Genomic DNA, 27701 nt, shown 5'->3' with positions numbered 1-27701 from the left:
GATGCGCTGCCCGGCGGGGCCGGGAGCGGCCCCCGATGGGATGTAGCGGGCGACTGCTGGGACCCGTCGGGGGCCGCCGCGCCTCGTTGCTCCTCACCATGATCCTTTTCTTCACCTACTTCTTCTACTGCCTGCCGGGGCCCTGCGAGCCCCTGCCTCCCACCCTGCTGCTCACACCGCCCGCCGCGCTCCCCGAGGGCTCGGGGCCGGGAGCGGCGGGGCCGGGGGCGGCGGGGGGCGGTGGTGGCAGCCGGAGGTTCCCCCAGGCCATCATCGTGGGCGTGAAGAAAGGCGGGACACGGGCGCTGCTGGAGTTTCTGCGGGCGCACCCCGGGGTACGGGCGGTGGGGGCCGAACCCCACTTCTTCGACAGGTGCTACGAGAAAGGGCTGCGCTGGTACAGGTAACGGCGGGGAAAGGGGGGGAGAGAGGGGGGAATAGGTAATTAAGCGCGGTTAATTGCCTCCTGTGCCGTGAGGGGCTTGTGCTGCAACAGGCTGGTCCGAGAGCGGCAGATCCGGGACGAGAAAGGGGGTTCGGGGAGTTGAGATAAGAGAAGGAAAGGGGGGGGAGGGATGCAAGTCCTAGGTTGTGATGCGAAGGGAGATTCTCTGCGGGTTCCTGAGAGGGTGGCAGTGTCAGAGCCTGTCCCTCCTTGTCGCCGCGTCCCTCCTTCTCCCCACATCCCCATCCCTCAGCCCATCTGGAAGCAGCAATTTGCTTTTTGAATTCCCCAAACTTTGCGCTTTTCAACCTTTAACGGTTTATTCTCAGACTTTTTCCCCCACATCCCCTCCCCACGTTTCCCCCACCGGCTCCCTTTAGGAATGATTTTATTCGAGTGCCTTACAAAAACAAAAGCCAGGGAGGACCTCTGCTTAGGGGCAGGGGTTGGGGGTTGATTCTGGCCCCGGGTTGAAGCAGGGCAGCCGGGCAGGGTGAAGCAGCATCGCCGGGATCCCTCGGCAGGTTGGTGTCAAAGGGCAGAGCCGTCTGGATCCAAGGGAATTGTTTAGTTTCGAGCTTTTCAATGGGTTTGAACTCTTCAGGCGATAAAGCACTCGGAAGAGCAGCTACTGTGCATGTGGTGTCTATTAAAGTCCCGTCTCTTGGCCAACTCCGGCGCGGTCGGGGCCAAGAGGAGCCCGAGCGCTGCTGAGTCCCTTGAAGGCGGAGAAAAAATCTGCTCCGTTATTTGGAAGGGAATCCGAACGTGTAGGTTTGTAAAAGCTCTGCGGTGATCTCGGGAAAAACATCTGAAAATAATAAAAGGAGTAGCTCGCCCTGTCCTTCCTCCCTCTCCATCCCCGTCTCCCCAAGCCCCGCGGGGATAATCTTGTTTCTTACATTGCTCTTAATGTTTCCTTGGTGTTTTGTTGGGGTTTTTTGGTTTATTTGTTTGGGGTTTTGTTGGGTTGGTTTGTTGTTTTTTTTTTCTTAGGGTGGGGATGTTGCAGTTTGAGCGCTCCCCGCCCGAATAATCAGCTGTGAAAAATCCATGTGCTTAATGGGAAATGTAAAACTTTGGTGGTAATTTTACCCGCGTAGTTTCCGCTCCTTAACACCACATCTGGGCTGTGAAGTTACTGCCCTAACACACCTTCAAACGCCGTGAGTAGCGCTTATTTTTATGACTGTATTAACATCGTCCTGATTTATCAGCTCGCTTCTCGGCTGCTCTAGAAACGATAATAATGATAAAACATCTTTTTTTTTTGGGGGGGTGGGGGGAGGATCCCAAGATGGATCTCACGTGGCAGACTGGGAGCTGAGAGCACGTAATTAAAATAAGGAAGATCGAACGCTTTCATATCGCTCTCTACCGCCCGGCGAGACCTTCTCGGGCTGGACCACAGCGAGAGGAGGAGAAATAAATAAATCTCAGCTTGGGATCGCGGTGTCGGGAGCTGGGAGCGCCCTAAATGCTCGCAGGGCGCCTGGGCTGAGCCCAGCCAGAGGTTTTAAGATGATTCTGCAGATGGTGACGGTAAATTCGGAGAAAGGGAGCAGGGAATGTTTTCGGCAGGGTCAGCTGCGAAGTGGGGAAGGGGAGAGGGGAAGAAGTTGCTTCCTTTCTAGTTAGGGGAAAAAAAAAATAAATTAAAAAAATAACCCAACCCGAAGATGTTTGGGTTTAACTCTGCGTCGAGCAAGTGTGTTTTCAATCACACAAGCAGCTCTTTTCCTACGTTTCCTCTTCTCTTTGCCTCTCTTGTTGTGTCTTCTCGCAAGACCTTGTTATACTGAGGGATTTTTTTTTTTTTTTTTTTTTTCCCGGGAAAGCCAGACAGAGCTAACTGGTTAAAGCTGGGGAGTGTTTGCAGTGGAAGAAAATAGAAGTTGGACAGAAGTTCAGCTTTTTCCAATGAATATCTCAAAGTGGTGTAAACATTTTTTAAGATATTTGAACTTGTTAGGAAACCCAAATTACACCAAGTGCTGATCGTGCCAAGATATTTAGCCCAGAGGCACCTGTAGGTCGTTGCTTGTCTTGAATCAATGTGAAAAGGGAAAAAAGAATAATATATTCCCTTAAAAATATGGCCCTGGAGTCAGGCTCTGTTCATTCTGGTAGCTCAGTCCCATGGCAGAGGTAGCTGCTAAATAGTTTATGTTATAATGTAAGTTACTGGCTGAAACTCTTTGTTCTTACCAGTGCAGTTTTTATTTAACTTTGAAATAGCCCAAAAGTGTAAAAAAAATTGTTTTTCTGGTGAAAAAAATAATGTTTTGTGTAAGCAGCAAATGGCTCGTGAAATTCCTCGAGTTACAATAGATTTAGCTAATTATAAAAAGCTTAAACACCTTTTCTGGGCTGCAGCAGGAATTACCTAATGGATAAGCCGAGCATGAGGTCACACTTTATCCTAAAGCAAAGCAATATTTTAATTTTTTTTTTTTTTTTTTTTTTTTTTTTTTGGCACCCAGTGCTGCTTGAAGTAAACCTAAATAAAAAAGAAGGGATTTTGGTGTGTCTGCTCCTCAGGCAGTGGCTTGGGGACTCTGTGTCCTGTCTGGGAGCCTGGGCACCTTGCTGTCTGTCTGTCTGTCTGCTTTTTGGAGGGGAAGGAATCAGGGGAAATGTAACCGAATCTGAGGAGTTTGGTGGGGATTTTTCAGTGCAGAAAGTTGAAGAGATGCTCGGCACGGGGCCAGATCCTGCCTGGGAAATCTGAGCCTGGGTGCCAGGGTGTCACCCCTCCCTGTCAGCCTGGGGACTTCCCAGTGTCAGAGGAGCAGAGTTGGGGTGACAGGGGGCATTTGGGATGCTCGGGGTGTCTGCATTTCCCGTGGTGCTTGTGCTACAGAGGGCTCCGTGCTCCAGCAGGCTCTCTGCTGGGTGCTGCTCTGCTGGCAACATTTTTGGGGCTATAACTGAGACCTTTCTGCATGGGATCATTCCCATTTCAGTTCCCAGAGGGATCCAGCCTGGTGCAGCTTACACAGAGAGCAATTTCCTCATCTCCAGCCTCTAAAACTTTGCTGTGACCCCAGCTCGCTGTGACCCTTTTGCCCTGCCTTGTATTTCTGTGTGATCTGTGATCCCAGTCCCTCTTTTCCATCTTCTCTTCCTCCTGTTTTCCAGTGTCCCAAGGAAGCATTGGATGGGGATGGGTGAAGGTCCAGGCTCCCAAAGACCCTGGATGGGCCTGAGCCAAGCCCCCACAAAGCAGCCTTTGGGGCTGAGCTCTTCACAACTGCCCCTTGGCAGGTGGCAGGCTCTGGATTTCACTGGGAGTGTAAAGAATTCTGTATTTTTTTTTCAGTTTGGGGCAGAAGTAGTGAAAACAGCAGTGGGAAGGACAGCCACACTTAGCCACCAGTTCCTGGTGAGTGGCCAGGCCGGAGCAGGCATTGCCCCTCCCTGAGCATCCTCTGGCACTGCAGGGCCCTCCCCAAAACTCTGACTCTCTAAAAGGTTGAATTTTACTTTTTCTTGTCATTTCCCCTTTTGATCAAGTGCAGCACGTGCGGGTTTGCTTTTTGGAGAGGGGAACTTTTTCTATATTCCCCTCTGCATGCATTAAGCAGGGCCTGGAGCATGTGTGTGCCCAGGGGAGAGGGCTGGTTAGCAGGGAGCTGCTTTCTGCAGTGTGCCTTGGGTTTTTGGATTTTTTTTATTTTTTTACCCCTCCTTCCAGTCCATTCACGGCAGCTAATCATGTTCTTGAAAGGCATCCAGGATTTCTTGAGCCAGACTTTGTTATCTCGGAACCTCGCAGCCTTTGAGATGCAGGGAAAGGACGGGGCTCCAGCGCTGCTCTTTTGACTTTTGCTGGGAATGTTATTGGCAGCTGAAAAGTAGAGCTAAGTAGATGCCTTGAGGGGCTCTTTTGCTTTTTTTTTTTGTGTGTGTGTGTGTGTGTTGTGATTGTACAGACAGATCAAGACACCCTATAGCACAAGCTGTTGAATCAAACCCGAGGTTTGCAGCTCCTCTGGCTTTGGCACCCAGCTCAGATCCCCTTCCAGGGCCAGCTTTTCACAGGCACATTTAAAAAAAAAATACCTAGGTGGGAAGAGGAGACAAAAAGCTCTTGCCAGGAATCAGATGGCGATGCCCTGAGAGCTGCTCCGGGGCTTTATCTCGATTCACTGACACCAAGTAATCTGCTCTCCGGATGCACTCGCGTTTCAGCTGAGTGTTTTCCTTGTTTTCCTTGGTGCATTTGCAGAAACTCAGCCCTGCAGCTTCTTGGGTTTATTACTTTCTGATCTCTTCCTTTTTAACTTCCATTACAACACTAAGGGCTTTTCTGTATCCAATTCCCTCGTCCTCAACCCCGTGATTGGAAAAGAAATGCTAAAGAGCCAAGAAAAAAAAAAAAAAAGTCAGGAAACCTGAGAAAAAAAAGCTGGGATTTTGTTACTCTGAAGATCCTGTGATGCTTTTCCTTAATGCAGAACACTTGGGATTTGCTGCTAGACAGAAATAATGTGTCCCCGTGTAGAGGGGCTCCGTGTCCCTGTTTCACCAAGAGTTTTAACCTCAGTTTTACACTCGGGACTGGGTTTAAACGCAGTGCCCGGGGGTGGCAGCAGGACAGGTCTGCCCGGGATGCTGTGTCCCATGTTTTCCTGCTCCTCACACAGGACAGCACCTGGATTTAGGAAGCAATCTGTATCTGCAAACTGCTTTCAGGTGGGCTTTAAAAAAAAAACCTTTTACTGCCCCGATGAGGAATTCACATTTGCAACTCTTTAAAGGGCTCCCAGGCAGCTCTCGCAGGGGTGAGGAGCAAGACTTGGCCCTCCTGCCCACGGTGCCCACCCTGATGTGATCCCTTTGCTGCCAGGTTCCCCATCCCGAGCTTGGGAAGTGCTTGGTGCTGATCCAAACGGGTTTGTGGGGCTGGCAGAACCCAGCCGGGCTGCTCCGTGTGGTGCTGGGGTTGGATGGAGGGGTTGAAGCTGCTCCTGGGTGTCGGCTGGGATTTTTTTTCGGATGAAAGCTGTGACTTGTGGAGTGGAACGGGTCGAGATCTTCCCGGGCTGAGGAATGCTTTCTCTGCCTCTTTTAAATAAATGGTGGGTTTATAAAGAGGCTGTGCAGTGGGGTGTGCAGGGGTAACCTGAGTTTCTAAAGGATTTCAAGCCTGCTCAGGCTGCTTAAATAAATGTGGAAAACCCGGGCACGTCGACATCGTGGGGTTGGTTAAAAAAAAAATTAAAAAATCAATAGTAGGTGGATCGATACCTTGGGAAAATGCTTCTTCATTCATGGCCTTTTCCTTGTGCTCCCCTGGTTATTCTTCTGTAGCCTGAGGGGCTAGAAATTTAAACAGGCGAACAAGGGAGGGTTTGGGGTTTGTTTTTTTTTTATCACCTTGGTGTGACTCCAGAGAACTTCCGAAAAGTTGTCAGATATCCCGAGGAATTCCCAGCCAGCAGTGAAGGCTCCGGGGTTCCTGTTAGCTGGGTGATCGAGGGGCTGGGGAAATTGTCACCACGGAGGGAGAGAGAGATTCTGAGTTTCTTCTTGAAAGTGTTCTGGGTTTTCCCCCTCCCCTGGATTATTTTTAGATCCAGACAGTGACGGAAGGTGGAAAAGGCCAGTGGATTTAGAGGGTGCTTTTGTGCAAGGAGAGACTATTACTTTAGAGAGTTCAAAGCTTATTTATAAAACAGTAATTACCAGCCCCTGAGACGGAAGCGGGCAGCTTGCCCCGACTCGGGGAGGGGGTTACTGGAGTTAATTGGCAAATATGCTTAAAAGCTTCTTCCTGACCTTTTAAAAAACTTTTTTTTTTTTTTTTTTTTTCTTTTTGCTGAAACAGGCTGGGGCAGGGATTGCAAACCTGCCTAATGAAAGGCCAGGTTTAATACCAGGACTTAGCTCTAAATGGCTTTTCAAAGGGCTCTGGAAAGCCGGCAGCCCGGGGAGCCGGCAGCGGGATGCTCCTGTCTCCTGCAGCTCCCGGGGCAAGAGGTGATGGACGGGGCTCCAGGAGCAGGATGAGACCTCAGCCTGGTGGAACCTTCCCTGCATCCAGCTCTTGGGATGCCCGGAGGGGCTTGGGCAGGCTGGAATGGTCCGGACCCCTTCCCCCCCAGCCAGGTGCCCCCTCACTGATCTCCTGTGTGGGAGCATCTTGGGGGTTGAATCATAGAATCATAGAATGGGCTGGGTTGGAAGGGACCTCAGAGATCATCAAGTCCAACCCTTGATCCACTCCCCCCGTGGTTCCCAGCCCATGGCACTCAGTGCCACATCCAGGCTCTTTGGAAAGATCTCCAGACACGGAGAATCCACTCCTTCCCTGGGCAGCCCATTCCAATGCCTGAGCACCCTCTCCAGAAAGAAATTCTTTCTCATCTCCAACCTAAACCTCCCCTGGCACAACTTGAGACCCTGCCCTCTTGTCTTGCTGAGAGTTGCCTGGGAAAAGAGCCCAACCCCCCCCTGGCTCCAACCTCCTTTCAGGGAGTTGGAGAGAGTGATGAGGTCTCCCCTGAGCCTCCTCTTCTCCAGCCTCAACACCCCCAGCTCCCTCAGCCCTTCCTCACAGCAATTCTGCTGGATCCCTTCACAGCCTCCTTGCTCTTCTCTGGACCTGCTCCAGCACCTCAATCTCCTTCCTGAGGGACTTGCTGAGGGGCCCAGAACTGGACACAGGACTCAAGCTGTGGCCTCCCCAGGGCTGAGCACAGGGGCAGAATCCCTTCCCTGGACCTGCTGGCCACGCTGTTCCTGAGCCAGCCCAGGATGCCATTGGCCTTCTTGGCCACCTGGGCACACTGCTGGCTCATGTTCAGCTTCCTCTATGGAGCATCTCGGGGGTTGGACTCCTGCTCCCCTGGTTCAGCCTTCCCGTGAGGAGCAGGCAGTGAGGGATAAGATGCTCCTGGTCCCCAAGGAGCACTGCCTGCTGTCCCCAACTGCTGTGCCCTCCTTGCCCCACTCCAGAGAGCTATAAATCATCAGCCCACCTACCAAGGGGGTGCTGGAGTTCTCTGATCTCCCGCTGCTCCTCCCACCACATTTTCCTGGGGCGTTTATTTGGAGATTTATCAAGTGAGGAGCAGAAGGAAGGAGAGGGGCTGGGTGGGTTTTTTTTTCTGTGGGTTTTTGAAAGCCTGACGTGCAGCTGGGAGCTGAGGGCTGGAGAAAAGCTGGTCAGGTCTGGTCTGGTGTGGGCACCACCGGGGTGATGGTTTAGGATGAATCTTTCCTTGAGAGAGGATCTGGTGAGAAGCACCAGCAAGAAGAGGAAACGGCCTCAAGTTGTGCCTGGGGAGGTTTAGATGGCATACGAGGAACAATTTATTCCCCAAAAGGCTTGTCAGACCCTGGCCCAGGCTTCAGGGCTGGAGTCCCCATCCCTGGAGGGGTTTCAAAGCCGTGGAAATGTGGTGCTGAGGGACACGGGGCAGTGATGGATTGGACTTTGTGTGTCCCTGCTGGGGGGATCTCATTAGGGCCCTGTCATTGGGGTTTTCTCCTCGGTGGGGTCCGAGGTCCTGATGTGCTGGAGCTCAGGACACGGTGTCCTTGTGGCTGCTCCGGTTTTACACCCTCACCTGCCGTGGGAATTGTCCTGGGTGGGAACTTCAGAGCATCTCGTTTGGTTTCTCCTCCTTCCCCCTCTCAGGGCGGAGCAGAGACAGCTCGCAGATCACAGCAACCCAAATGTCTTCCAAATTATTCATGCATCTCTTAAGTGAGTCCCCGCTCTTGATCTGAGGAGTCGTTTGAAATGCAAATGGAGAACATTGCTGTCACTCAGGACACTGGGGTGGCAACCAGCCAGCCCGGCTCGCTAGGTTAGGACCTGCAGATCCATCCTCATCCAAGGGTTTGGGAATGTCCCATCCCGCGGTTTGCAGGGGGCAGGGGTGACTCTGCCAGCAGTGCCCAGATGGGATGCTCCGGAGCATCCATCGCATCCATCCCTGTTCTGCTGACATGGAGCAGCCTGGCCTGGAGCAGGCAGGGTGCTGGGACCCTTCAGGACTGGAATAGGGGGTGAAATGGCCCGAGAGGAGCTGCCTGTAAGCAGATGCAGAGAATTTTCATTTCTCGGGCTACGAAAGCACCGGGCCGGAGTTTGGTGCCGAGGGGAGCAGCAGCACTTTGGGGGGCTCCTCCTGGGAAGATTTTTGCCCAACCAAGGTGTTGTCAAGGAAACCCCCCTTGTCCCTTTAGCCTGAGACTAAAGCTGAGGAACCTCCTTTTCCCCCCTGTCCCAGCCCCGCGCATTTTAACACAGAAGGGAGGAGAGGGCGACATCGATACCGTCGCTTGTCACCCAGCTCTCGTTTGTCACCTCCCCCCCGCTGATCGGGAGAGGGGGAGGGAGAGGTGACCTTGCTCAGCAGCCTGGCAGAGCCCTCGGCTCTTGATTGAGAACTTTGCCCCTCAGCCAAGGAGGAATTTGCCCCCCTCCTCCCACCCCTTTGCTCAGCCAGGGAATGGGCGGCTGCACCGGGTGGTGCAAAATGATGAGGGTGATGACAATATAATAAATAATAATAATAATAATAATAATAATAATAATAAACCCCAACTCGCGGGTGATTGATGGGAAGGGACAGGACAAGTGACAGATCCCTCCAGCTGCTCCCAGCACCCTCAGTCCCTGCTCCTGAGGGCTGGCATGGAGCCCATGGAGTGGCAGCCCAAAGGGTCTCTGCCACCTCCATGCTCCTGCAGCAGATGGATTTGATTTTATTAAAAAAAAAAAGTTAATTTGTAGTTTTTTAGGTTTTATTTATTTATAGGTTTTTGTTTTGTATTTTTATTAGTGTGTCGTTTAATTTTGTTGCCTCTCTGCTTCCTCTCTCCATTTTTAAATGTCATTTATTTTAATTTTTCTTTTTTTTTTTCCCAAATTGTAGCTTTTTTATTTTTTTTTTTTCCCCTGTGGGTGCTGATGGAGCCTCAAAGCCCCCTCCTGCCTCTCCCCTCCTGTTCCCTCACCCCACCCACCCCACTCTGCTCCCCCAGACCCCCCCCCCGGGCCAGGACCTGGTGCCAGTGGGAAGACACAGAACCAGCTCCCGAGGCTCCCCAAGGTGACACTGAGGTGACACTGAGCTCTATGATTATCATGGAAACTTCATTTGGAGAAGTTTCTGAAGGTGTCCTGCAGCCCCCTGGGGCTGAGGGGTGGGTGATGGGTTTTTTGGAGAGCCCTGTCCTGGTGTCAGCCCTGCCCTGATGGGCACTCCTGCTGATTTTAGCTCTCTGGGTGCTTCTCCACATCCTTCACTTTCTTCCAGGACATGCTCAAGGGTGTCCCCACTCTCCCCCAGGTCTCTGCTATCTAGGAAACCACCAGGGACAACCCCTGCCATGATCACCCAGACCTTGCCAAGGTGGCACTGTCCTCTGGTGGGACTTGGTTCTTGCAGCAATGGCTCAGAACATCTGGGTTTGAAAGCCCCAGATGTGCTTGGGCTGCCTGGTGACTCCACCCTGGCTCTGAAGGTCCCTGTGGAGCAGAAGAAAGCATCCTACACCATCAGTGCAGGGTGGTGTGAGGCCCTGAAAGACCCAGTTTAAGGAAAATCGTCCTTCCTCCAGGGCTTGGGAGGAAGAGCAGCCAGACAGAAAGGGACCTGGGAGTCTGGATTGCCAGGGAAGCTGAACAGGAGCCAGCAGTGTGCCCAGGTGGCCAAGAAGGCCAATGGCATCCTGGGCTGGCTCAGGAAACAGCGTGGCCAGCAGGTCCAGGGAAGGGATTCTGCCCCTGTGCTCAGCCCTGGGGAGGCCACAGTTGAGTCCTGTGTCCAGTTTCTGGGCCCCTCAGCTCAGGAAGGAGATTGAGGTGCTGGAGCAGGTCCAGAGAAGAGCAAGGAGGCTGTGAAGGGATCCAGCAGAATTGCTGTGAGGAAGGGCTGAGGGAGCTGGGGGTGTTGAGGCTGGAGAAGAGGAGGCTCAGGGGAGACCTCATCACCCCCTCTGCAACTCCCTGAAAGGAGGTTGGAGCCAGGGGGGGGTTGGGCTCTTTCCCAGGCAACTCTCAGCAAGACAAGAGGGCAGGGTCTCAAGTTGTGCCAGGGGAGGTTTAGGTTGGAGATGAGAAAGAATTTCTTTCTGGAGAGGGTGCTCAGGCATTGGAATGGGCCTGCCCAGGGAAGGAGTGGATTCTCCGTGTCTGGAGATCTTTCCAAAGAGCCTGGATGTGGCACTGAGTGCCATGGGCTGGGAACCACGGGGGGAGTGGATCAAGGGTTGGACTTGATGATCTCTGAGGTCCCTTCCAACCCAGCCAGTTCTGTGATTCTATGGAGAGCCTGGAAGCAGAAGGTGGAGGGACATGGAGGTGGTGACTGGGTGTCCCCAGGAGGTCCTGTGCTGGCTGAGGAACCTTGTCCCTGGGCAGGCTGCACCTCAGTTTCCTGAGTCCCCACGCAGGACGTGGCAGAACAACGTAAAGGAACCAGTAAAACCACTGCCACTTCAAAACCAGCCTCAGAATTGATGCCAGGCCTCTACAGACTGATGCTCCTTTATTCTCCTGTTAATTAATTCCTTTGCCTGCAGTGAATTTCCACCCTCTCTTTCTGCTGCAATTAAGGGGCTGGGAGCAGCAGCAGCCAGGCTCACATTAGCAACAGATCCATCCAATCTTTTTTTTTTAAATTTTTTTTAATTTTTTTGTCTCATCTTCCCATATCAGTGACTTATCTTACCCCAGTGCATCTGAAGCACAGATGCCAGGAGATGATTTCTGGGGCACACAGGACCCTGCAGTTTGCTCTCAGCAAGTCCTGGCAGCAAGAGGGGAAGAGTCCAGATGAGCTGTCTCAGAAACCCTCACGGGGGATCCTGTGGTCACCTGAGAAGCTCCTGATGATTTATGGCTTTATTAAAAGGTGACAGTGAGAGTCGAAGAGATTTGTAACATCTGCATGGAAACCCCAGGCTCTGACCCTCACACCCCAGATACCAACAGCTTAAATATCCAAACAGCCCTCCAAGCTTTGATGGAGATCCCTGCACATCTGGTAATGCTTGGCCTGATATTTAAGCTCCTGGACAGTGTGTAATTAAAGGTAATTCACTCCTTGCCCTGCTCTGGACTCCAGGAGACTGCTCCTGCTTGGAGGATGGTCTGGGAGAAGCCCTGGGGAAGAGGAAGGGAAAAACCCAGGGTGATGTGAAGGTGAGGATGTGCTGTGGTGGGGGATGGGAGTGGTGGTGTGGGAGAGCAGACATCTCCAGGTGGCAGAAGAGCCAGGGCTGGAGTTTTGGTGGAAGCTCAAGCTGACCTCAGCCTCCTGACCAAAACAGCCTCCAGGACCTGTAGGTCTCTTCCTGTGTTCACCACTTGCCTGACAGCATTGGTTGTCCTTGGGCTCCCATTCTGGGAGACTTGGACCTCCTCATTCTCCCCCTCTGAAGAGCAGAGAGGCCCCTGGGGATGCTGTGCTTGGGGTGGTGGGAGGGATGCAGATTTCCTCCTCCTCTCCATCATTTGCAGTCCTGCTTCCCCTGCTCCCGTGTTCTGCTTGGTGGAGGGGTTAAATCATGGGTGGGGAAATGAAAGAGTGGCTGCTCAGAGATGTTCTAGGGGGGGGTGTCACATTTTTGGGGTGTGTTGGTGGGGTGCAGCAGAGCCAGTGAGTAGCAGGGTGGGTTGAAGAGCATCATGGAGTTGGTTTCCTTCCTTTGGCACATGGATGCTGTGGTCTTCCTCATCCTCTCCATGGACCCTGGGTCCTCCTCACCTTCCCAGCTGGAGGAGATCTCCCCTTCTAGACCCTGGAATCATTGCTGTTGCCTTTGGTGGAGTGATGCTACCTTGCAGCATTTTTTTTTCCCAGCCAAAACCACCCTCTCAGTCTGCTGGAGCTGCCTTGGCTTGTTCTGGGCAAAGCCCAATGTTTTAGGCACGAGCAGGAGGAAATCTCTTGGTGGAGCAGCTGCAATGGGCACCTTCACTTGGTAAGAACCTTCCCTGGGCTGAACTTGGAGCTTCTGCTTTGTGCTGAACACGAGCAGTGAGCAGAGGGTCCACGTGTTCCCAGAGAGCTGGCTCTGGGGGGGATAAAAAGCAACACGTGTCCTGAGTGACTGGAGGGGGAAATGTGGGCCAGATGGCTGGAAATACAACTGCTCTCTCATTTCTAACCTCTTTTGCTCTCTGGAGCAGGATTATGGGGCGCTTGCAACCTTTCCTCTCCGCTCAATTTGCCTCCTGTCTTGGCTGCTCTGCTCTTGGCTTGGGGCAGAGCTCTCCGGGTTGTTTGGGATCTCCTCTCAACCTGAGGAATGATTATCTTGGGCTGTAAATCCGGACTGGAGCAGCCAAGGAGTTGTTAGGATGAGCCTGCCATCCCTGGGAGGTGGGCTTTTGGAAGCTGTCCCAGCCTTGGAGATGTTGTAGGGTCTGAGCAACCCTGTAGCAGCTGGGGGTGCTCCATGGAGGTTGGTGGGGTGAGGATGTGCTGACCCAGCCATGAACATGGGCAGAGGAAGGTTTGGTTTGCCCTGGTTCTCCTCTGGTCCTCCCAAACCCTGGAACTCAGCAGAGAAACCGAGCTCACCCTGAACCCCACGTCCCATTTGGGGTTTTTGGGGGAAAAGTTGATCTTTTTGCCACTTGAGAAGCTCAGAGCTGGCTGCTGAGTTTCTCTGTGGGTGTTGTAAAATGGATATTGTTGGGTTTTCTCTCAACTCCAGCAGGAAAAAACTGTGTTTGGGTTGTTGGGTGGCAGGGATGGATCCTGAGGACCTCTGGGCTGCTGATTTGGCGGCTGATTCCTCTTGCATTAAGTAGGAAATAACTACAAAAATAATGCAGCTTGCACTTCTGGAAGTTGCTTTCTTTCCTTGAACAGTGGAAGAGAGAAAAAAAACCCAAACCACCTGTGCTTAGACCCTGGTTCAAGGAAACTGAACTGCAAATAAACCAACTTTTTGCTAATTCTTTTGCAAGCACAGCTCCATTCAGCACTTTAAAAGTCAAAGGATTTAGGGATCTGGAGGCAGCATCAAGGTTTTTTGGTAACAAGTCCAAACTGCAGCAGGTTTAAGACTTCAGAAGCTGTTTCTGATTAGTAGCTTTTTCTCTTGACAACTTTTTTTTTTTCTTTTTTAGATAAAACAAAAGAGGGGGAAGGGCTTTTTTGTAACACATTTGGGCTAGAGATGGGGGAAAATCTGTTTGAAATATGCAGGGACCTGAAAGCAAATCTTGAGTGAATAATAAGTTGAACTGACCTTTAAAATATCCTGTTGCCATGAGGGATTTGAGAGTAATACTTCAAATGGATTTTTGATGAGGCTTTCCAGGCTGTGGGGAATTGAATATTTTTGCTCAACGCGTTTTCTGATCTAAATTTTCACAATAACTCAGGAAAAAACTCTTCCAAAAATGCCTAAAGAAGTTTTGGGGTTTGTGGGTTTCTTTTTAAAGCTCCTGCCACGCAGGGAGAAACCAATTTACCCCAAGGTGACTTTTCAGGGCTCAGTTTTGCCCTGCAAAATGGAAGTTTCATCCCAAGAGGAATTCACTCTGGGCTGCCAGGATTTTTTTTTACAGGTCCCTTGCATCCCCCAGACCCAGGACAGACCCAGCCTGTGCTGCTTCTCTCTGAAGTGGAAACAGCCACTGGTGTCTGAGATACCTTGTTTTGGCCATCCATCCTTCCTTTTCCTTCCTTTTCTCCTTCTTTTCTCCTTCCCTTTTCTCCTTCCTTTTTCCTTCCTTTTTCCTTCCTTTCTCCTTCTTTTCTCTTCCTTTTCTCCTTCCTTTCTCCTTCCTTTTCTCTTTCCTTTTTTCCTTCCTTTTCCTTCCTTTTCTCCTTCCTTTTCTCCTTCCCTTTTCCTCCTTCCTTTTCTTCCTTCCTTTTCTCCTTCCTTTTTCCTTCTTTTTCCTTCTCTTTCTCCTTCCTTTTTCTCCTTCCTTTTTTCTCCTTCCTTTTTCTCCTTCCTTTTTTCTCCTTCCTTTTTTCCTTCCTTTTTTCCTTCCTTTTCCTCCTTTTTCCTTCCTTTTCTCCTTCCTTTCTCCTTCCTTTCTCTTCCTTTTCTCCTTCCTTTCTCTTCTTTTTCCTTCCTTTTCTCCTCTTTCCTTTTCTCCTTCCTTTCTCCTTCCTTTTCTCCTTCCTTTTCTCCTTCCTTTTCTCCTTCCTTTTCTCCTTCCTTTTCTCCTTCCTTTTCTCCTTCCTTTTTTCTCCTTCCTTTCTCCTTCCTTTTTCCTTCCTCTTTCCTTCCTCTTTCCTTCCTCTTTCTTCCTCTTTTCCTTCCTCTTTCCTTCCTCTTTCCTTCCTCTTTCCTTCCTTTCCTTCCTTTTTCCTTCCTTTTTTCTTCCTTTTTTCCTTCTTTTTTCTCCTTCTTCCTTTTTCTCCTTCCTTTTTTCCTCTTTTCCTCCCCTCCCCCTCCATTCCTTTTTCTCTATGCTAAGGACCTGGTGCACCCCCCCTGACCCCTGCTCCTTGTGCTGAGCCCCTCCAGGTGCCCCAGGGGTCCCCTTGCTGAGGGCTTTGTCCCATGGGTGCCTCCAGGCTCCCTGGGGCTGCTGACATTTGCTTCCCTTCATCTTTCCCCCCTCCCTTGGCCAGGATCCTCCCCATGTGCACCCAGCTCTGACTCCCAGGGGAGCTGCAGATGGGACAATCCTGCTGCTGTCCCAGGGAGATGTCCCAGGGGATTGGGGTGTGATCAACACCTGCAGCAACAGCCCTCTTATTAGACACCAGAGAATCCACCCAGGAAGCCTCAGGATGGGCTCAGCCCCGTTGTGAGAGAGCCCTGGGCAGAGGGGTGGCTGCTGTAGGGTTTCTCTCTGCTTCTGGCCCTAAATGAATCCCCAGGGATGAGGGGCTGGGAGCTGCTGCTGGCTCCTGCCTGGGGCCAGACCAAAATCCCCTCCCCACACCAGGGGGGTTTTGGTCTTTGTAAAAATGAGGAGGGGAAGGGGGGACCCCATCTGGGTTGAGAGCCCCCGAGCATCCCTACAGCACAGACCCCAATGCAAATGTCCCATACTGGTGGGGTGGGGGTGGGAGTTCCCTGCTGGAACCCCATGCTTGGACTCAGGGACCTTTTCCAAGGTCTTTTCCAACTGGAATAATTCCTGGCTGTGAGGCAGGGAGGTGACAGGATGGTGGCAGAGCTTTGGGGCAGCTCCTCCTGGGATGCTTCACTGCCCAATTTTCAGATGTAGGGGTGAAAATCCAAGCTCCTGCTTGCTGGAAGGGCAGGAATCCTGGTGACTGGAACCAGTGCAAGTCAAACCAGTTTATTATTGTGTGTTATCCTTGCTGTGTCTGTGGGAAAGGCAAGTGCAGGATTTATCCCCCTTCAGCAGCAATCCCAAAAGCAGATCTCAGCTTCTGCCAGCTCCAAGCTTCAACCTCTGCTGCCTTCTGAGGGCTTCAGGGTTGTCCCCAACATATATGGTGACACATCATAACTTGGGAGCCAACAAAATCCCTTTCTGCTCTTTTTCCATAGCTCTGAGCCTGGGCCTTTGCAGAAATGTCCTTTTTCTGCTCCAGCTTCCTGCAGAGGCAGCTTAGCCCAACCCAAGGGTCCTTTCTTTGTGGGGCTGGGGCCTGCTGGGTGCTCACTGCTTATTTCCTTATGAAAATGTAATTTGGGGACAAGGCAGCAGTGGCTGTCCCAGACCCTGGGGACATCTGGCCTGGCTTGCTGTTGGCAACCAAAGCTCAGAAGGTGGGCAGAGGCTCCAGGAAGGGATTTCTTGGTGGCCAGGGACACCTGCCTGGGGTGCTGCTACCCTGAATGGGAAAGATTATGGAATCTTCCCAACTCCTGCAAAGGAATTCTGGTTGCAAAGCAACTTCCTTCTCCTTTCTTGGCAACCCAAACACCCTGGTGCTGGCAGGGCCTGGAGAACCTGAAGCCCAAGGAAACCAAGTCCTGATGGGACCAGTGTGGATGGGATGGGGTTGGGGGGTTTGGGGCTGTGCTGGAATTGCCTTGGCTGCAGCCTGATCCTGGCAATGTGCAAACTTCCTATTTTTGATCCTTGTCCTCCAGCAGATCCGTCTGGAATGGGGTGGGGGGCTCGGAGGTGGCCAGGGGAAGGGGGGCAGACAGTCCCTGGGATTGCTTAAGCCACATTTCCTTAGGAAAACAGGCTAAAATAACCCAGATCCCATCCCTTCCCACAAGCAGCTCCTCCTGCCACAACCCAATGCTTTTCCAGTGAGTTGTCCCTGCAGGAGGGAGAGAGGGGGGGAGGGAGAGAGGGGGAACCCCAGCACCAGGCTGAAGTCCCAAACTGCTGGGATGCTGGGATCCTGCACCCCACTTCCATCCTTGGCCATGGAGATGCCAACTGCTCCAGCTGGAGAAACCCCTGTATTCCCAGAGCCTTCCTGATGTCTCCACAGCCTTTTCTCTGAAGCTGGAGCTGCAGCTTTGATTCTTTTTTCTTTTTTTTTTTCTTTTTTTTTTTTGTTCTCAGCAGCAAAGTGCGTAATCCACCCCACGCTGCCTCCTCCGTGGGGGATTTCCTTTGCCTGGGGACCATCTGAGCATCCAAAGGTGGAGAGGGAGGAAAAGGGGGGGGGCTGCTGCCCTGCTGGGCACCCAGCACCATCCCAGCATCTCCCAGCCTTGCAGCTTGGGCTTAACTGGGTTCCTGGGGCTTCTCCCTTATCTCTGGAGCAAAGATTTATTTGTTCTTGCTGGAGGAGGAGAAGGGGCTGAGCAGGTTGCTGGGGAGAAGAACCATCTGGGGGGTGCTCCAGAGTGGGGTGTTCTCTCTCAAGGACTTTCCTTTCCCACTCCCACCCTTCCTTTCCCTTCTTCTGCCTAAATCAGAGAATCCCAGATGTTCCAGAGCTGGAATATTCAAGCCCATCCAGTGCCATGGTCAGGGACACCTCCCACAACCCAGGGTGCTCCAAGCCCCATCCAAGCTTCAGCACTGCCAGGGATGGGGCAGCCACAGCTTCTGGGGCTCAGCACCCACACCCCAAAGGATTTTCTTCCTAAGATCCCATCTCCATCTCCCCTCTCCCAGTTTAAATTGGAAAATCTCCCGTGAGATGCTGCAGGATGTCCCTCCCTGCCCCTTGCCAAGGGATGGGATGGCACGGAGCCACTTGGGCTGTGGGATGGTGGTGGCTCCAGGGCAAAGCTCAGCTCTGTGCTTTGCCAGGAAATGGGGCTTTTTCTGATAGTGAAAAGGAAAAAAAAAAAAAAAAAAGAAAGAAAAAAAGAGCTAAATTTGTTTCCCATCTCCCCCCAGGCTGAGTTACAAATTTGAGGCAGATGGGGAATCTTTTTTTGTTTCTCTGGAAAACTGGATGCATTTTCCATCCCACAAGAGCAGCCTGACAGCACTGGGCCCTGAAAACAACCCCAAGCAATCCAGATTTCTGGGCTGTGTTGCTGAAGGATCTGGGGAAGGTGGAGCTGCTCCTCCAGCCAGGAGCACCCTGAGCTGTAGCACCCAAACTTGTGTCTTGGGGAGCTCCAGGAGCTGCTCCAGGGGGAGAACTGGCTGGGTGCAGTGATGGTGACCATTCCAACGGGGTCTGAAGTTGGAATTGCCCTCGTTGAGCCCCAAATGCAGGAGGGAAGGGTGCAAAGTGGTGCAGGAACTGAAGGGACACAGGGGGCTGGATGGATGGGAAGGGTGGGACAAGGGGATGGGTTTCCAATCAGAGAATCCCAGCACAATTTGGGTGGAGGGACCTTAAAGATTAGGTCAGGGGCATCTCCCACAGCCCAGGGTGCTCCAAGCCCCATCCAACCTGGGCTGAGACACTGCCAGGGATGGGGCAGCCTGGGCAACCTGTTCAACCCATTCTGCTCCTGTTCAGGGCTGCTGGGCACCATCTCAGCTCTGCAGGATGAAACCTTTCTCCTCTCAGGTGCATGGCTGGCACCTGGAAGGTGGCCAGGGGGAGGAGAAAGAGGGCTGGGCAGCCTGGCTCCATCTCTGCTTCCCTGCAGGCAGCTCTCTCTCCAGGGGTTGGGGGGTAACCACCACTTTTGGAGGGGTGAAGCCAAGGGTAACCCAGTGCTGCCTGTTCCAGGCCATCAGGCAGATGCCAGGGCCAGGTGGGCAGCAGCCCCTCCATCCCTCACCCATCCAAGCTGTCAGAGGCAGCAGAGCAGCCCCGGGGAGATGGGAGCAGCCAAGATCCTCCAGCAGCTCTGGGACATCTGCTCCTGGCCCCCAGCAGCCCCAAGCAGAGAGGGTCCCCAAGCCATGGCCAAGAGCTGACACTGCAGGTGATGCCACTCAGCTTGCCAGCTCCTCAACCCTGCCCTCAGGTAATTGCACCAATATGGGGCTTTTCCTTTCCTTGTAGGGCCAAACCCTACAGCTCCTGCATCACTTTGGGCGGTTGGTTGGAGCTGGTGTGTGCTCGGAGCAGCCCAGCACCATGGAGTGAGGGCAGGATGGGAGCTGCTGGCTCCTGTCCTCCTGCCTGGTGGCAGTGGCAGCTGCTGGGAAGGGGTTTGGATGCTGTGGGGCACTGGGGTAGGATGGATGCTCTGGTCAGGCTGGGATGGAGCAGGGCTGAGCACTCTTTGAAGGAGGTTCTGTTCCTGAGGGGGGTGAGGTGCGCTTTCAGCAGAGCTTTCAGCAAGCTTTATGTTCCCCAAAACCTTTGCGGACCTGGCCAAGAGAGCTTAAAACTGTCACTGGGAAGAGGGCTGATGGATTTCTGTGGCTTCAACACAGACCTCAGCCCTGGCTCTGGTTGCTGGGTGAGGACTGATTTATGTTTGCTTAGGTAGAAACGAGACAGTTTTGGGATGCATTTCAGAAGGTGGTTGGTTTGAAGCTGAAGCTTTGAGAAGGACTCAGGGCTGGTTGAGCAGGGGAGAGCCAGGCTGGGAAAGGGTTGCAGAAACCTCCCTGGAATGCTGGTGGTGGAGTTGCCATGCGTGGAGTGGGCAGATGGGGGTGGGAGAGGGGTTACTGTGATGGCAAGGTTGGGCTCTTGCCTTGCTTGGAGCATCTTTGGCTTCTAAGTCGTCATTTCCAAGCAGAACAATCCAAAACTGGGACTGAAAGGTGCTGTGGGCAGGAGGATTACTTGAAAGTTGCTCACGTTGAGTTTTTCTTTGTTTGAAAGAAGGACTGGGGGAAGTTTTGCTGCTTGATTTACCAGCTGGAGGAGGACCTGGGGTTCCTCATTTCAGAATGCAGAGATGCAGAAAGAGCAAATTTCCCATTTTTGGCCATTTAAGAGGGAGGAAATGGTAAAGAAAAAAAAAAGAAAAAGAAGAAAAAGAAAAAAAACTTTAATATTTACTCACTTTAAATACTTTAAATTAAATACTTTAATTAAGTATTTTAATTAATTTATTAATATTAATTAATACTTTAATTAAATACTTTAATTTAAATACTTCAAATACTTCAAATATTTAACTGAATCATGCTAAAAGTTGTGAGGTTGGGGGGATCTCTTCTCCTCCCCAAACCTGCTGGGGGTCCCACCCTCTGCCCCTTCCTGCTGGGTGGGCTGGTTGTGCAGGGGGTGTGCATGGAGAAGAGCTCCCAAAGGGCTTTTTCCTCCCTGGAAGGGGACATCCTCGGAGCTGCCATCTGGAGAGCCCAGCACCCCCTTCCCCACGGCCCTGCGAGGGGCTGGGTGGGGCCAGCCCCATCCTGAGATCAAATAAACACAAACAGGGCTGAAATCATTCCTGGCTCTGGGGACTTGCCTCCTCAGCATCTGCTGATCAAATCAGAGCAGCTGTCAATCGGCAGACATGTGCGGATTCCTCCTCCTCCTCCTCCTCTTCCTCCCTCCCGCTGCTCCCGCACCTGCGGCAGGGATGGGATCGGGACCCACCCAGCCCAGCGCTGCTGGGGATGCCCCAACCTGCACCCCATGGGGGGGGGACACCCATCCCGGGGAGCCCCATCCCCCTGGAGGGCAGCGCAGGTCCTGCCTAATTAGCCTGATTAGCCTGAGCTCATTAGCTGCGAGCTGGTGGCTGGGGCTGGCACGGCGCAGTGGCCACTGTGTGTGTGCGTCCCCCCCGAGGATGTGACACCCCACGGATGCACGGGGGGGGGAGGGCTGCTCTGGGAATATTGGTGGATTTTGGCTCAGATGTGAGTGTGGAGGAAGCCGAGGTCCTGCAGGCAGTGCCAAAATGATAGAGAACGATATATAATAATTAGAATTGTTATAGATAATAAATTTAATAATAAAATAATAATTATTAATAATAAATATATGTATATACAGTATATTCATAGATAATATATAATATATAAAATATATAATTATATATTTAGCTATAATATAAAGTATATTTATATAAAAATAAATATATTACCATAATAATTATATTACATATAATAAAATATAGCATATATTTAATATACTATATATAAATTATTAATAATTTAGTGAAAACTAAATGTATATTTCTATTTGCAACCGAAAATGGAAGACCTGAGATTTTTTTTTCCTTTATTTTTCTTTTCTTCTTTTTTCGGTTTTTTTTTTTTTTTTCTTTTTTTTTCTTTTTTTCCTTTTTTTTTTTTTTTTAACCAACACATTTTCCATCTGAACTGCCTGGAGCTCTCAGACTGGGGCCAACTGGTCTGTAAAAAACCTCTGACCTTTAGAAACACCTAAGGATGCATTAACCGCGTTGTACCCGAGCCGGGGGGGGGGCCCTTTCCCTCCCCACCCTGTGGCCACGCAGCCCCACGCAGCTTTAAGAATAATTTTTTCTTCTTTATCGGAGCTCCCAAGGATCCCATCTCCCAGGGGTGGAAAATTTGTCAGCGGGGCCTTGCAGAAAAGTGTAATTTGTGTTTCCTCCTGCTCGGACACCGAGTCAGGTCATAAACCCCCAGCTGCCTGGCGAGGGCAGAGTGGATTTCAAAGGCTGATGTTGTTGAAAGGTGCAATAATCTGCAGGATTACTTGCTGGGGTAGCTGCGGGAAAATTTACTGCTTTGGAAAGAGATTATCAGCAGGCGCTGCTGCCGGCAGGTTTCTTCCTTTTCTTTCCTAAAAGGAAGGAAGTTTTTCATTGAATTCCCGCTGCTGCCGCCCGCCAGCGATGCTCCCACCCCCGACCCCCCCCTTCCAAACCCGCCCCATCAGCTCTCACATTCTAGAAGAGGGAAAAAAAGAAAATAAATTATCCGGACGGTAACAATTTTATCTCCCCTCTTTCTCGAGGGCTGGGTTTGGGGGGTGGTGGTGGGAGCAGACACGGCACCGGCACCGGACCTGCTCGGAACCTGGAGGTGCTGAGCTGGCGTGGGGGTCACTGGGGATGCTGTGGGGATGCAGAATTAAGAGGAGACACGAACTTTCCAGCACCCCTGGAGCAGCTCGCCAAGCCCCAGCTGCAGGAAGGGGCTTTGCAAGGTGGCACCGAGGCTACCGTGGCCACCACCGGCCCCTGAGCATCCCCTCCTGCCAGCGGGGACAAAACCCAAGATCCTGCATCCCCAGAGCCGAGTTGGTCCCTGGTAGAGAACGGAGCTGCAGCAGCTTCCCTGGAGCTCAGTGCCACTCGTGAGCTGAGTTTCCCCGTGCTTTGCGGTGCCCCCCACCCACAGGCTGTGGGGACCAGCGCGGGGCTGGGTGGGGGCTGGCGGGGAGAGGGGGGGTGGGTTGGTTTTGTTGGATTTCATTCCCTTGGAAGGGAGGGAGGGAGGGATGGAGGAAGGGCCGTGGCGGGCTGGGGCAGCTAAAGCCTTTAATTGTGTGCAATGAAGGCTGACAGTGCCGAGGAGCAGCCTTTAAAGGGGGTACTGAACCTTTAATTCCTGAATAAATCATCTCCAGTCTGTTGCTCCTTCATCTGCAAGCTGTTTGGGCGCGGGGACATATTCACTGCCGGGGAAGGGTCATTTGGAGATCAGAGCCCTCGATTGACCCGGGTCACAGGCAAGACACCTGCCACAGGCTGTCCCCGTGCCCCCGGGACTCGGGAATCAAAGGGACACGGGGGAAGAAGAGGATTTCTAATTGCTGCCCTGCCTGTATTCCGGAGGGATGGAGAGGGCTCTGCCCGCACCCAGCCCCAGCCCAGCACCCCCAAATCTCCCCAAGGCAGGGCACATGCCAGCCCACGTTTTGGGGAGGGTTTCTGGGGATTCACCTACTTGATCTCTTTCTCCCCTCTTTCAACCCAAGCAGGGGGTTCGGCGTTTTTTTTATTTTTTCGAAGCCCATCTCTGCTTCTTGCAAAGTGAAATGTTGCTGCTGGGAGTCATGGAATCCCAAAATGGTTTGGATTGGAAGGAAAATTCAAGGCCAGCCGGTTCCCACCTCCTGCCATGGGCAGGGACACCTCCCACAGCCCAGGGTGCTCCAAGCCCCATCCAACCTTGGACACTGCCAGGGATGGGGCAGCCACAGCTTCTGGGGGCACCCAGGAGCTCAGCACCCTCAAATTAAAGAATTTCAACCTAAATCTCCCCTCTCCCATTTTAAAGCCATCACCCCTCATGACGCTGGATGCCACGCAGGGATGCTCCAGGGAGCAGGACCCGGTCAGCCTCCGGGATGTTTCATGTAGCAAACCGTAATTAGGAGCAAAGAGCTGGGGGAGTGCCAAGGAGCATTAATAAATTATCTTCCTTGTTGTTAATTGACGTGTCTCGGAGTCAGCCGCCGGTGGAGCTGAGGGCTTGGCTCCCCTTCCAGGAGCATCACCGGCTCGTTACTGCCCTCATTAGCATATTCAGGTTTCCCTGCTTAAAGCCAATTAGCTGCCGGCCAGGCCTGATTGGGAAGCCCTGGCCTCATTTGCACATTTTTGAATGGGTGGAAAAAAAAAACAAAACAAATCAAACCGAAGGGAGGGAGCGCCGGGGGCTCTGTCTGCTCGGGGGGTGCTGGGGGCACCCGCTGCCTCCTCCGAGGGGCAGGGGGGGAGCTGGCAGTAATTAGGGATGAAAAGGAACACGGGCTAATTTGCTCCCGGTGGTGAGTTCAACCTTCCAAGGTTTGCAGTGGGGTTTTAACAAATGCTCCAGGAACAAGGAGGGGATGGAGAAGGAGCTGAGGGGACAGCAGGGCTGGCACACATGTCCCCCACCCCCATATGTGGGTGAGACCCCCACCCGGGATGTGGGGGGATATGGGAGGAGGGGGTCACCCCCCCGGCAGCCGGGATGTCCTCGGCATAGCCAGGAGCAGGTGGGATCCATCCCTCCCGGCATCCCATCCCCGGGGATGCTCCTGGCTTCCCTGCTTCCCAGCGAAGTTCTGGCTGCTGCGGAGGGAAAGGAAAGGACCAGTATGGAAACGTTGCTGTAACTGGTCCCAGTTTAACAGCTTCATAGCTGCTGTGTGGCCACAAAGGCAGCCTTGTCCCGCCGGCTCCGATCAACCTTTTGGGGCGATTCATATGCAGATCCGGGTGGTACCGGGTGTCTGTCGGGAGAGGATAAATCTGTCCCCAGCCTTGTGTCCCCTCCCCTTCTCCCGGTTCCAAACTGTTTTACATTTACACAAAAAAGGTTCTGTCCCTCATTCAGCCGGGTCCGGGCAGCCTGTCACCCAGCCTTGCAGGGGGGGAAGTCCCCGGGACCCACCGGGTGCCCCTGGCCCGGCCCGGGTGGGTTTGTCCCCCGTGTCACCCATCTCATCACCTCGAAAGGGTCACTTTGGCCATGCAGAAAGCTCTCGGCTATGTCCCTTCTTGCAGAAATCCCTTCGCCTTTCACTCCCTTTTACTGTTTTATTATTTCCCTATTTATTTATCTCCTATTTATTTATTTTATTTTGATTTAATTATTTTTATTATTTTTATTTTTACGTTTTTTATTTTATTTCATTATTTTTATTATTTTTATTTTTATATTTTTTATGACAGCGTTTGGTGGGTTGGTTTTTTTTGTTTGCTTGTTTGTTGTTTGGGTTGTTTTTTGGTCTTGTTTTGTTTTTTTAACAATTAAGGAGCTTTCCCCTCCCATTTTAGAGAACCAGCGGTAGAAAGAGACCTTAAAAGATCACAAAGATCACCACCCCCCTGCTACTGGGGGGGTGAGGATAGGATTTCTCCTCCACTTCTGGTGAAAAAACCGAACGTGCGAGCCCTGCTCCAGGCTGCACCCATCCCCCACACTTTATCGGGGGTTTTGGGGCCCCCCTTCCCGCTCCTGGCACGGGTGGGCTCCGTGGGCTCTGCTGGAGCCCCTGCCCGGGGGTTTGGGATGGGCTGTGGGCAGAGCCCATCCCCAGGGATGCTTTGGGGCTGGAGACTTATTTATCAGCCAGGTTCTCCTCCGACGGGCACATCCATTACCGCGGGCTCTCAGCTGGCTGCTGGGAGGAGTTTTTCCTCTGCAACAAAATCCTGAAGCAATTAACCCTAGGAAGTTATCCTGGCTCAATTTTTTATTTTTTTTTTTAAGTCTGCTCTCATTACCTGCCTGCTCTGGCTGTTAATCTGTGTTTAATACAGCTTTCTGCATTTTTATCAGGGCTGTGAGTTATTGCCCCTTGCTACCTCAAGAGAGGAGGTAATTAATCTAAGGGGGGGGGGCCCTGGGAGCACATCTGTAATCTGCAATTTCCTTCACTGACTGGAAGAGAGGAGATATCCCAGAGAGGTCCCGGAGCCCCTGGAGATGCATCTGAGAGCACTCAGGGGGTGCCAAGGGGAGAGGAAGGTTTGGGGTTCACCTCTCTGGGACTGGGGCCCTCAGCCCCGGGTCGTGGCTGTGGGTCCTGAGTGGGAGGTGGGACCACGGAGAACTGAGGGGGCTCCAGGATGATGCTGGCACCCAGCTTGCAGCTCCTGGGGAGGTTCCCAGGGGATGTCACTGCCCCATTGCTGTCCCCAGAGAGGGGACCCAGAGTTGTGGCTGTGCTGGCAGGGGAAGGTCCCTGCAGGGAGAGGGGATGGGAAATCCATAAGTGCCTTTTTCCTCTTGTTTGGGGGAGAGAGTTGTGCAGAGCCCAGCATCATCACAAATGCTTTTAATCAAGTGTTCTTTCCTGCGTCCAGGGGGAAAAAAAAAATCCCAGAAACCTCAAGCCTTTTCCCATTACATAAAGAACAGATGCTGCCTGGCCTGTCTTGTCCCCTCCTGCCTGGGGACCCAGCTCTCCTGAGATGGGGATCCCTGAAACATCACATCCTATCCCAAAAGATCACTTCCAAGAGCTGCAGCCCAGTGGGAAGCTCCATCCTCATCCTCCTGCTCCATCCTCATCCTCCTGCTCCACCACCATTCCCCCAGGGACACCCCAAGGAGGGTTTGGAGCTCTCCTTGCCCCAGGGTGGCATCAGGTCAAGAGCAACCATGTCTCAAGCCCTGACTCGTGTCCCTTTTTGTCCCCAGGAGCCTGATGCCAAGGACCCTGGAGGGCCAGATCACCATGGAGAAGACCCCCAGCTACTTCGTCACCAAGGAGGCACCGCGGCGCATCTACAACATGTCCAGGGACACCAAGCTGATCGTGGTGGTGAGGAACCCGGTCACCCGGGCCATCTCAGACTACACCCAGACACTCTCCAAAAACCCTTCCATCCCCAGCTTCCAGGCCCTGGCCTTCAAAAACCTCAGCACGGGGCTGATCGACACGAGTTGGAGCGCGGTGAGGATCGGGATCTACGCCAAGCACCTGGATAACTGGCTCCAGTATTTCCCCCTCTCCAAATTCCTCTTTGTCAGCGGGGAGAGGCTCGTCAGTGACCCGGCGGGGGAGATGGGGCGTGTCCAGGACTTTCTGGGTCTCCAGAGGGTGGTGACAGCCAAACATTTCTTTTTTAATGAGACCAAGGGTTTCCCCTGCCTGAAGAAGCCGGAGGGCAGCAGCAAACCCCGCTGCCTGGGGAAGTCCAAGGGGAGACCTCACCCCAAAATCGATGCTCAGGTGGTCCAGCGCCTACGGGAGTTTTACAGACCTTTCAACATGAAGTTTTATCAGATGACAGGGCAGGATTTTGGGTGGGACTGAGCCTGCCCAGCACTGTGTGCTCCAGGGATGCTCGTGGCCGCCGTGGTCCTGAAATACTCGTGGCCACCCTACCAGCAACCTCCTCCTTTCTTTCTAATTTATATTGGACCCTTTCTGGCAAAAAGTAAAAAAAAAAAAAAAAAAAAAAAAAAGGACCCTTCTGGAGTAGAGAGAAGTATTTAAGAAATAAAACCACAGATGATCCCTCTTCCCCTTCCTGAGCAGATTAAATATTCTTTCATATAAATCTTGCTAATCTCTAGAAACTGTGACCCTTCTGGGTGGTGAGGGGGGGTGGATGAATGAGGAGGATGGCTCTGCCACCCACAAGAAAAGCTTTGGAAACAAACCTGTTTTCTCCTGGACGTGCAGCTGGTGGGGTTTTGCTCAAGCAAATTGCAGCAGCTGCCGCAGGGTGTTGGGTGAGGGTGGCAGAGCAGCAGCCCCCCAGGGGAGGTTTTGCAGCCAGAAAATACTCTGCAGGAATGGCCTAGTTAAGAAAAACTCCAAATGTCAGTAGGTTTGCATAAATGCAAAGATCCAGGGTTAGGGAGAGGGAGTTGGGCATCACATACTTTGGTTTTTTGGTTTTTTTTTTTCTTTTGGTAACCCAGCTGATCAAGGAGGGCGTTTCTCCCTCCCTCGGATGAAATTCCTCCCCCCCCCTTCTCCAAATTCACTCAATCAGAGCAGACAAAAGCCCCAAACTCTGACCTTTCTGTTCAATAATCTCAATAGATTTTCCAACCTACAGCCACAGAGGGCTGCAGAAATTGGTTTAATCTGAATTAACACGTTTTCCCTTAATTAAAGATGGGGGGAAAAAAAACCCCATTTAATTAGCCTCTAATATCTTATTAGTGACTTGTGTTTGTCTCTTTAATGAGCTAATTACGTGTTTTCAGGGCCCCCGGGGCCTTGAGTTGTTTGCAAATATTCTTTGGCTGAGGTTTGTTCCATCCTGCAGCATCTCAGAGGTGCCCGTGTCCCCAGAGGTGTCCTGCCACCCCCTCCCCTTCTGCTGCTCTCCGGGGGTGACAGAGGTGACATTTGTCCCTTCCCCTGGGGTGCACACCGGGAACTGACCCCATTCATCCCACTGGGGGGGGGGGAGGATTGGTTTTGGTGCTTTGCTGGGGCAGCCCCTGGGCTCATCTGGTTGTTGCTGGGACACGCGTGGGGATGGGGCTGAGGTGATGCCAGAGCTCAGCGCAACCCGTTGCGTGTTTCTGCGTGATGAGTGGGACGCGGCTGTGCGGGTCCGTGGGGTCACCGCTGTGTCAGTCCGTCCGTGCAGCCTTGGGGGCAGCGGCAGATGCCACCAGCGTGGTGACAGAGCTTGGGGGTTTAGGGCC

General features: G+C 52.3%; 2 protein-coding genes across 2 annotated transcripts in view; both read left to right on the top strand.

Annotated features, from left to right (window-relative positions):
- Window positions 1-27701, top strand: part of SSTR5 (somatostatin receptor 5) — a 591623-nt gene that overhangs the window by 25983 nt on the left and 537939 nt on the right. The window lies entirely within an intron of this gene.
- Window positions 36-26346, top strand: HS3ST6 (heparan sulfate-glucosamine 3-sulfotransferase 6). Its single transcript, XM_030459872.1, has 2 exons — window positions 36-403; window positions 25728-26346. Exons 1-2 carry the CDS (start codon window positions 36-38, stop codon window positions 26344-26346), a joined length of 987 nt encoding a protein of 328 aa, XP_030315732.1.

This window comes from Calypte anna, chromosome 14, assembly GCF_003957555.1.
Source record: "Calypte anna isolate BGI_N300 chromosome 14, bCalAnn1_v1.p, whole genome shotgun sequence".
Lineage (NCBI taxonomy): Eukaryota > Metazoa > Chordata > Aves > Apodiformes > Trochilidae > Calypte > Calypte anna.
Note: the sequence above shows the minus strand (reverse complement) of the source record. Positions and strands in the feature narration are given on the sequence as shown.